The 10,824-nt window shown below is 39.2% G+C and overlaps 1 protein-coding gene across 3 annotated transcripts; it reads left to right on the top strand.

The window, feature by feature from the left end:
* The first annotated feature begins 5,506 nt into the window (after nucleotides 1-5,506).
* Nucleotides 5,507-9,112, top strand: LOC117193796. Of its 3 annotated transcripts, none has more exons than XR_004474701.1 (3): nucleotides 5,507-5,718; nucleotides 8,238-8,456; nucleotides 8,524-9,112. XR_004474701.1 is itself a non-coding variant. In XM_033398514.1 (3 exons), exons 1-3 carry the CDS (start codon nucleotides 7,776-7,778, stop codon nucleotides 8,962-8,964), a joined length of 1,053 nt encoding a protein of 350 aa, XP_033254405.1. In that variant the 5' UTR covers nucleotides 7,722-7,775; the 3' UTR covers nucleotides 8,965-9,112. The 3 variants fall into 3 exon arrangements, 1 of the variants encoding a protein (XP_033254405.1); XR_004474702.1 differs by lacking the exon at nucleotides 5,507-5,718 and adding an exon at nucleotides 6,986-7,169; XM_033398514.1 differs by lacking the exon at nucleotides 5,507-5,718 and adding an exon at nucleotides 7,722-8,168.
* Nucleotides 9,113-10,824: the final 1,712 nt, after the last annotated feature.

Below are 10,824 nucleotides of genomic sequence, written 5' to 3' on the forward strand. Positions count from 1 at the left end.
TCTTCGTCATTTAAATGTTCCAACCTTAGCTGGTTGCATTCCCTTAATTCATTCTCTAATGCGGAAGCGAAGTATTGCTCTCCTTCAGGAGATGGGTCAAGGCCCTTAGGTGTAGATATATCTTCCTTTGAAGATGGCTTAACACCTTTGTGTGCGGTCTTGCCGACGGCAATTGCTTTTCCACTTTGGATGATTGGGTATGACCTTTCTCCTAACGTTACCGTTTCATTTCGGTAATCGATGACGGCTTTGCTGGCCATCAAATATTCTCTGCCTAAGAGTATGTCATAATTTTCAGAAAAATTATGAATATAAAATTTTTGTTTTGTCGGACAGTTTTTGGTTGCATCGCGTGTAATGCTCTGAGTCAGACGGACGGCACTCTGCTGAAAATTTACATCCATTTTCATTTGTCCGCTTTGGCTTTCCCTAAATCTTTTTACTGGCTGATTTGGTGCACTGCTACCTGCCTGTGTCTGATTGATTTGATAGTTTGTGGGATTCTGGACTCTGCCCTGGTTTAAGGAATTTCTAAATTCGTTAAATAACCCTTTATTATTTACGGATGAATAGTTTATTGGGTAGAGCATCTTCTATGGTATGTCTGGTGGCATTTGCCAGAGCGTTTTTAAAGATTATCTTATTTTCTGGGCTAGTCTCCAGATTTAGTTTACTTAATTTGACTTAATTTCTAGTTCTTCTACGAACTTACGAATATTCCCATTGAATTTGGTGTCGTGTAATTGTTGTAGCAGCGTCTCGTATGGAGTGTGGTTGTTGAATTTGCTGATTAGGGCTGCTTTTAGATCGGTCCAGGTGTTGGGTTGAAGGCTTTGTGATAAAAGTTGTGCTCGTCCGCACAGTTGACCCTCAGTGGCTCCGTACATGATGCTTTGTTGCCGGATGTCTTCTGTTGAGTACAATTCGGAGATGTACTCGATCCTACTTATGAACGAGCTTAGGCGTTCTTGGCATCCGTCGTATGGTGGAATTTGCCTGATTGACTTCAAGGCTTGGTTCAGGTGTATTTCTGTTAGCGGCATGTTGATTTCTTTTTATTTATTTATTTTTTTCTAATATTAATTGAGTTTCAATCGTGTGTAGATTCTTTGGCGGATCTCTTTAGTATTAGCGTTACTTTTCCTCTGATCACTGTAGGTTATTACGCGCTGTAACTGTCACTACGCCAATTGATCGTCTTAAAAAAAGGGATTCACTTTTAACTGAGATCCTACCGGCTGCGCCAATTAAATATGCGACACTTCAGTTTACGTTTTAAAAAAGGTTTTATTCTTTCACTTAAACTTAGCGTACATTGGTTAGTTATTTCCCCGACGATGACTGAGGTCTGAAGTTTTGAACGGAATTAACTTTGGTTGAATTCTCCGACGGTGTCGCGATTGACGTTTGTCTTGAACAGAACTGAGTTGGCTTCTTAGATGCAGACTATTTATATTATGATGCTCGGTTTGGGATTCGGATTTGGATTCGGAGGCGTTGGCTTCGGAGATGGAGTACGTGACTCGATCGATATGTGGGAAAGGCGGCTTTTGATGAAAGGCTTCCGCTGCGTATGATCGGTGTTGCATTACTTGGGGGTGGCTGAGAATAGGGCCTCTGATTGGTCAGCTAGGATGGTGTGATTCTTGAGAATCGATTCGTAATTGATCTCTGAAGAGTGGCGTGATTCTGGTGCGGCTGGATTCTAGTGCGGCTGGATTCTAGGGCGGCATCTATTGTTTTATGTTCAACTTCCAGTTTAGGGTGTTTGTTTACATTGCCTGCAATCGGCTGCGCGTGGTCCATTTCGAGCGTGAGATTGTTTATGAGGGTTCGAAGCTGAGGGTGTCGTATTGTTTATAGTATTGTGGGTGCAGGGTAATAGACATAGACAAGGGTATGCGGAGCATGGACTATAGATATGTCACTATATATATCCAAGTGAATTTGAAAACGTTGTGCAATCAAACACGTGCCAAGTAAATTGAAGTTCTGGTGGACTACATTATTCCTTTTGGATTAAGAAAAATAAAAGGTATTTGGACCTTACAACAGTGACACAGCTTTAACAGTCTCGTATCATAGGGCTGGAAATCTTACTACGTTCGACACTGGGAAAGAAAAACCAATTGACCCCCCCCTCCAAGAACGAGGTCGTCAAAGTCCATCGATTTCTTAGTAAATCTGGGAAAGACCTCGGATTTCCCAGGAACCAGCATCTACATAAACCAACGATAACTACAACCAAATAAACCAGAAAGAGCCGTCCGAAGATATACTAGAGTGAAACCCGAAGTTATGTGGATGCATACTTGAGCTGAAGTACATTTTGGAGTAAGACGAGAAGAATGGTTTTCTTGCGAATTCGGAGAAACTAATATGCCGCACTCGTCACCCTTCTCGCTTATGAATTAAGCGCGCGGCTAAGGCTTTCGCATGTAGTTCTTCGCAGTGTGTGGTGTGGTTCTCAAACTGTGAAAATAAAACATTATTCTGCGGCGATCCACACTGCCGTTTAATAGTCGTCGTGTGAAAATGTACCAAAGTATTAGTTTTGAGTCTCGTCGTGAGATTTTCCATTTATTAAAGATTAGGCTACGCACTAACTATTTTTGTATTGTATAGATTTAAAAAGAAAAAAAAAACCAATAATGTATATAATTACCCATAATTAGAAATTAGCGCAAATGAAAACCACATTTTTTTAAGATCAGCCGTTGATTGGCAAATCGTCGTCGTACGGGTATGGAAATGGAAAGAAAATCGGTGTTTCATCCGAATTAGAAGTGAAGACCTGGCATAGCGTCATATCTCCGACGACATATCTCCGCCCAGTACATTTTGCCGGCGGAATTATGTCTCTTTTTTTCTGGCGGACTTATGTCGTTTGAAACGACATATCTCCGCCGTGTAACAAACGACATATCTCCACGCGGAGCTATGACGCTTAGAAGCGACATATATCCGCGCAGCGATTTTGAGCAAATTATGCCGATACACCATCAAAAAATACAAAAAAAAAACAAAAAAACAAAACAAAACAAAAGGAACAAATAAATTTGCAGTGGCTACGCAGCCCTCGACGACATGTTCTGACTGATTTTCTGTCCCTCTCGCACATACTCTTTATCTTCAGCTGGTTACCTAACTGTAAATGCACCGTAAAAAATATTGTCTTAATTGAGCAAATATAGCTACTGCATAATTTATGAACAGCGTTTTTATTAGGAAGTTAATTTCATTAAACAAAAATTGTTAAAGAATGCCGTGTTGTATTTAATGTAATATAAACGTATTATTTAATATGTAATATGTAGATAATTTATTGTTTTTAAACATGTGCATAGAATAGAATGTTATAAAATATTTTTTTCTGTGCAATAGGCAAAGCGTGCGAGGCGCGCGCAAAAAATATGCCGCATTATTCTGCTGCATTCATTCCGATTCGGTTGCTCAGACAGTAAGAACATGGACTACGAAAATATTAAATTTGAATTCAGAGAAGGAAGCCGAGCGGGCTGCTCGTTACTGTTGTTTTCAATTTTTTTTTTTTTTTTTTTTTTTTTTTTTTTTTATTGTGGACGTTGACATGCAATGACTGCATCTTTCAAGAGGCGATGCAGCTACTGCACCGTCAAGTGGCCCGTGTGACACCAGCAGAAGGCTGTTACGCGCATATCCCAGGCAAAACGCAACCGACCGAGGGGCGCTGCCGCATGACGCGCGGTGCGTAGCCGAACCAACGCGAACATGCAAGAAAGATAGCTATTAGACTAACATTCGAGGAAAATTAGTACTAAACTTACTAAGAAACTAAGCATGCAATCAAAGTACAAATACCACTACAGTTACTAATTAATAGAAAGGTGTGTAAGGATTAATAATTTAATAAGAGGAAGAGAATTAGTGGTGGATATAATATGGTAGAGGGAATTATAATCCGAGCATAAGACCCTAAACGGTTCATGCAAGGAATAATTCGATCTACAAAGTGGAAGGAACAACGGTATAAAATTTCTAGTCAGTCTAATAGGAATCGTGAAGTTTATGCGGCTCAACAGATCAGGGCTGTCTATGTCACCCCTGATCAAGTTGTGCATAAATATCACACCAAGCATTTTTCTACGGTTAACTAAGGATGGGAGGTTTACTAATAGTAGTCTACTAGAGTAAGATGGGAGTCTTACACCCGCATCCCAGTTAAGGCCCCGCAGAGCAAAGAGTAAAAAGTTTTTCTGTACTGATTCTATACGGTCCTGGTGTACTTTGTACTGAGGGCACCATACACAGGAGCCGTATTCTAAGATCGGACGAACAAGCGAGGTATAGAGAGTCTTTGTTATATAGGGGTCGTCAAATTCCTTTGACCACCTCTTTATAAACCCAAGCACGCTCATGGCCTTATTTACCATGGTAGAAATGTGTTCGGAAAACTTTAACTTGGGGTCTAACATAACACCCAGATCATCCACCAGGGTAATTCTCTCAAGAGAACCACCAAATAGGGTGTAAGGAGCCAACAAAGGGCTAGAACGATGAAATGTCATAACTTTGCATTTCGAGGCATTAAGGTGTAACAAGTTTGCACAACACCATGACTGAAAGTTATTGAGATCGGATTGCAAGCGAGAATGAAATGAAATGTCCTTGTACTGGACACAGAGTTTAACATCATCCGCATACATAAGTACTCGAGAGTATGTTAATACTGAAGGTAAGTCATTAATAAAGAGTGTGAAGAGTAAGGGGCCTAGATGGCTGCCTTGTGGTACTCCCGAAGAAACCTTTACTGGGAAAGAGAGGGAGTTTTTGAAGAGGACTCTTTGAGACCTAGAACAAAGATAGCTAGAAATCCATCTCAGGAGGTTGGGCGGAAACCCTAAAAGGTCAAGTTTATGCGCTAAAAGGGAATGGTTTACAGAGTCGAATGCTTTACTAAAGTCGGTGTAAATAACATCCGTCTGTAAGTTACCTTGAAAGCCTTTAATAATGAAAGAGGTAAACTCTAACAAGTTCGTGGTGGTTGATCGCCGCCTTATAAATCCATGCTGAGTTGGAGATATAAGTGACTTGCAGAGATGTTGCAAGTGCGGAGTTAAAACCCTCTCAAACATCTTAGGAATAGCGGATAACTTTGCTATACCTCTATAATTTTTTGCATCAGACTTGCTACCTTTTTTATGGAGAGGAATTATAAACGATTCCTTCCAGATCGGGGGGAAGCAAGAAGAATCAATGGATAGGGTGAATAGTTTAAGCAAAGGTCCACACAGAGCCTCGGCGCAGTACCTGAGTACACAACCTGGAACCCCGTCTGGACCCGGTGAAAACACCGGCTTAACTAGTCGAAGATCATGAAGTAGGGAACATTCATTTAACAAGGGACTGAAAATGCCGTTCGACCTCGGTAAACCGTATGGGTACGGATGACCAGAGTAGCTTTCCTCATTATGCGAGCAACAAATTTATGTAAAAAACAAACAATTAAAACTAAGCGAAACCACATATGTACATATGCCGGGTTAAACTCTGTAAAGCTAGAGTTTATTTAAGTGCAGACAAATCTAGAGTTTACTCAAATCCTGAATATGTTGTGCATAGCCATGGCCCTCAGAGTGATGAAATGGAAAAAATCAGTGCTCTTAGTGAAATAAAACTGAAGTGCGAAAATAATAGCAATTTCGACACCAAAAAAGTATTCAATGATGTTCTTGCTGAGTAAGTTAATATATTAATTAAAATTTTAATAATACATACTGCCTTGCTACATATGTATGTATGTTTGTACAGTGGCTCACAGCTTAAATGAACCAAAGCACGTTAAAAATTTAAAATTTTCATAACTTCTAAACCATCAAACTTACCAATGAAAATCAAATGACAAACAAAACGAACTTCTTATATTTTTTAACATTTTTCTAAGACGTTTTAAATAATAAATAACAAAAATACTGCCTTTTTCCACCCCACAGCTTATTTTGTTCAAAGAGAATTTGAACCAAATAGGCTGTGGGGGTGTTTTCTAGTGCGCATTTTGTTTTTTTCCTTTTTGCGGGGTAACGGAGAAGAATATCGAACTTTTTTTTTTTGGTTGGTAAGATAAGTAAAATTAAAGACTATACAATACCAAGATGTTGCATGAGGAACAAATTCTTTTTCAATTTTTGTTTGACGCTTCATGGTACGGGCGCGCGGGGCTATTACTTCAATTCTCTTTTACGCTACTCGGCTTCGTCAATGCCTCGGTCAGCGTCGAGTCGGTGTGTCTCGAGAGAAAGAATACAAAAACAAAATATGAATCGTCTGCGTGCCGAAACCGTGATCGCTGATGTCTTTGGCGCGGCACAGTGGGGACTCAGCCGAAATAGTAAAAAAAATTGTATGAGTGCTTTAGATAAATTTAATGTACGCATCTAATAGAGAATTTTCCAATCGAATTTTCAAGATTGTTTTAGTTTAAAGTTTAACATTTTTTCAGTGTGCAAATATTTATTGAACTCATATTCACTAACTAATTTAGCAAGCTGAGACGGCCATAGGTCCCACTGTGCCGCTCCAAAGACATCGGCGATCCGCGACCACCGCTTCGACGGTGCTGAGGCTCGAGAGTCTAGAATTGCCGAACAGACGAAACCAATGGGCAGCGGGGTCGCGGTAGAGACGAAGTACAGTCGAAAAGGGAATTGAAACCCCGCGCGCTCCCTCGTGCCATTTGGGTTCTAATGTTAGGACCCGCCATAGAACAGCTTTTTGGTCGCTCATGCAACATCTTGGTATTGTATAGTCTTTGGAAAAATCTTAACAGAATTGTATTACAATTTTTTTTATAGGACTGCTCAATTGATTTCTACAGGGGTTTGAAGTTTGAAAAGTGCTCTGGTTCATTTAAGCTGTGAGGCACATACATATGTACATATGTATATACATATGTACATATATACTTCAGCGGTCGGCACGCACACATTACATTGCGTTTGTGTGCGTTGACAGAAGTCGAACTAAAACAAAAAGTATTATTGTGTTGCTGCCGACCACTGTTACAAACGCGTTGTGCCGGGTCGCAGTTTGACATGATCGTTCATGTTCTATTACGTGATCCGGTGTTTCTTGCGAATCATGCCCCTTTAAGTCCGTTTGCGAGACTTTGGTCGTCGCTCGGTTTTTGACCGGTAAATGCTCGTTTCGAAGTCCGTCTGCGCGCATTGGCCGTGCCGTCCCCTGATGTACATACATACATATGTATGTACATAGGTGTACATGTATGTACATATGTGCATGCGAGCAGACAAGAAATGCACACAGACTGATGTATTATTTTTCTATTCAATTAATTAGGAAAACAAAAGGTGAAGCGGAGATTGAAATAAATTATGACTCTGTCAAACGCACTTCGCAAAGAAAAAGACAGCCTCTCTTGCCAAAGCCTCCATCTTCTGCAGAGAATGTTCTGGAAGCTTTTCAAGGCGTTTTGGAATAACCAAGGGAAATACTGCAAATCAGTTCTATTAAAAAGTGTACGCATCGAGCTCGTTTGCTTATTGCATATTTTCATCAGACAAGGTAATCACCTTGATGCTAGCCAACATTCCGGAGCATAATAGGCATTATTTAATTGATGCTACATTTAAAGTGTGCCCTTTTGGAGATTTTAAGCAACTTTTAATAATTTATATTAAATATTTGCTGAAGGTAAATTTCTTCTTATGCTACACTTTATTTACTAACTCTAATCAAAAATTTTTTGTAATTAGATAACCCCTTTTGTTTTTGTTTTGATGACTCGCAAAACGGAGCTGTGTTATCAGCACTTATTCACATATATAGACTCGAACATTTGCTGCCTTAAAGGAGCATCCTTTATATCAGATTACGAAAAGGCAATGCGTAACGCGTTAAAAGGTCTGCATCCCAAAATGAATTTTTACGCCTGTTGGTTTCATTTTACTCAAGCATGCAAGAAAAATGCCAAGCAATCGAGTGGTTTTGAAAATACGCTGAAATGCAATAAGAAAGCTTACATGCTATTTATGAAATTTTTGCACTTGCCGCTTTTACCAGAACGCAAAATTGTCGAAGCATTTAACCTTCTAAAAGGCGAAGCAATAAACTTAAATAAGAAGCTGTTTTCTCCATTTTTAAAATATTTTAATAGACAGTGGCTTAAAAAGGTATTTTTTATTTATTGTTTAATAATTGAGTTGTATTTTACTTATCAATTTTTAACCCTAATTTTATAGGAGGGACCAAAAAGCATATCCGTGTTTAAGAGGTCAACTAGAACCACGAGCTCAGTAGAAGCTTATAATTTGAATTTGGGAAATAAAATTCGAGCAAATGGGCACTTTTGTAAATTTGTTCAATGTCTTATTGATGCAGAAAATGAAAAAAGTCGCGAGTTTGCTTTACTCTTTCAAAATGGTGGTAATGGAAATCAGACACAGAAGAAGAAATTACGTGTAAGTTGAATAAATTTTAAGTTAATCGTTCAAAATAATATGTTAGCTTAATTATTTTTGTTCTCAGGATCGCTCAAAAAAAATAATGGACGCAATGGATCTTTTTGAAAGAGGTGAAATAGATATACAGGGATTTCTGACATGCACTGTTTCCTTAGCTGACCGCTTTTCAAAGCAGGACTTCTTTGAAGGGGTGGACAATGAAAGCAATTTAACTGGAATGTCTTCTGATATGAAATCTTCCACATCGTCACTTTCAGCGAATGCTTCTCATTCAAGTCAGTCATCTGATAAATCATTGGTTCAAATGAATCCATGCAATGTGTGCCTATGTAACCCAAAGTCTGTGTTGTTGCGCCCGTGCAATCACGTAAACATTTGTGGTACATGTTGGGATCAAATTGTGGCAAAAAAAGAGTTGGAAGAAAATGAAAATATAAAGCCAAAATGTCCAAGTTGCAACCGAGAAGTCGAAGAGGCCATACGCAATGTTTTTATTTACAATTAACTTGTGTAAGTTAAGAACGACAAAATTTAAGAAAACTTCTATTATGATTTCTGTGTATTTGGACTATTGCACATGTTTTAATTTCAATAAAATCATGTTATAAAATGAAATGCTGTCAAAAAAATATAAGTGTATTTTACATGCGAAATTAGTTAATTATTTTCTGGCGGACTTAAGTCGTTTCGAAACGACATATCTCCGCGCGGAGATATGACGTTTTGAACCGACATATCTCCGCCGTTCCACAAACGACATATCTCCGCGCGGAGTTATGACGTTTTGAGACGCTTTAAAACGACATAATTTCGCGCGGAGATATGTCGTTTGTGGATCGGCGGAGATATGTCGTCGGAGATATGTCGCTACCCCGAAGACCTGTATATTCATAATTTTTCTCCCTTCCTCAGAATATGTTCCTACGTCGCCCCTTGAGCTCAACGGACACGCCGGATAATTCGTATAAAGTATGAGTGAGTTACGAACTTCCTTAAACGGAATTCTCGAGTATTTTCGAAATATATATCTGTCTTATAAAACTTCTATTCCGGTACATAAAACAACTATATCCGTGCCATAATTTAAAGCGGATCGGCTACTAATTTTTCTTTCACGTTGGCCTTCTAGTTATATAATTATCATATTTTTCTTTTCTTTCCAATTTAATTTCTTTTACGCCATATTCTCTACACATAAGTCCTATATACATATACACATATAACTAGGTATAACTTGCTACTGTTTCCTCCTTCTTTATTTAATTACTTTAGGCTAAGTTTATACTTATCTGGAAAACCATGAAGTCCAAACCCTTAAATTTTGAATTATTAAATAATAATTAGTAGATAATAATGGAACATAAAACCTTTCGTGTTTGTCCTGAGTAGAGCCTGAGGAAGTCCGATGATCAAATAGAGATGCGCTCGATGAGGGTTATGCTGTCGATTAAACGGCATACGAAAGGTAGGGAGGGTAGAGAAGGGGTCAAAGTCATCTGAGTTCCCCAAGAGCGACGTGATATAGCCTGACTATTTGTCGGTAGTCGGTTAACCAGTTAGTTAAAATTCACATTCTTTTCTTTTTGATTTCTTTTGTAGAGTTCCTTTCGAACATTAAATCAAGTGTACCTAAAACATCTTTGCGAATGTGTTCGTATAGCAGATAGGAGAGTAGGAAAGATCCCACGACATTCCGGCGAGCTAGTTAGAGCATAGCTAGAGGTACACGTTCCGAAATCCTGCTATACTATTGGTGTCTGACCGTCAAAAAAAGTATGTACAACCTCCATCCGTACATACAATCTCACACCTCTACGAATATGAATTCTGGCACATTACAAGTCAGAGCAAGGGCTTTCTGTGCGTGCACTGTGTGACTGGCTTCAGAATGGAACTGAGAATTGTTAGTGGTCTGCTCTGGACAGGGAAAGGGAGATAGTCAAGAGCAGGAACTGCCGTGTGCGTGCTCGTCAATGACAACTGGAAATTAGTTTAATAGTCCAACTGGAAGACAGAGCCGAAGGTAAACACACAGAGGGATAGGACATTTGTTGATTTATGTATCTATAACTATAGTTATGTCATTATTTTTAGGAACACTCGAAGCGAGGGGCAGAGAACCAATAAACGTGATACGTGCAACTATTAAATTGAGCTAATCACACGTCACAAGTCACTCTTTCAGGCGACTTCTGTCGATTGTCTGTCTGTCAACTATCCCACGCCACAGAGCTATCAAGAGTGAGTCGAATCCTTCGGTCAATTGGGCAATAAGCGGGGACCAAAGTAAATACGAGGGAGAGCACGAGTATGATTACGAGTACGATTCACATGGAAGGAATCAGAGTATCATAAATCGAATGAA

Source organism: Drosophila miranda, assembly GCF_003369915.1.
Source record: "Drosophila miranda strain MSH22 chromosome Y unlocalized genomic scaffold, D.miranda_PacBio2.1 Contig_Y2_pilon, whole genome shotgun sequence".
Classification (NCBI taxonomy): Eukaryota; Metazoa; Arthropoda; class Insecta; order Diptera; family Drosophilidae; genus Drosophila; species Drosophila miranda.

Excerpts from the sequence above, each read along its gene's own strand:
- LOC117193796 (XM_033398514.1), top strand. The coding sequence starts at position 7,776 with ATGACTCGCAAAACGGAGCTGTGTTATCAGCACTTATTCACATATATA. Across the intron at positions 8,169-8,237 it reads ATAGACAGTGGCTTAAAAAG|GAGGGACCAAAAAGCATATC; the intron begins GTATTTTTTATT and ends CTAATTTTATAG. Across the intron at positions 8,457-8,523 it reads CACAGAAGAAGAAATTACGT|GATCGCTCAAAAAAAATAAT; the intron begins GTAAGTTGAATA and ends TTTTGTTCTCAG.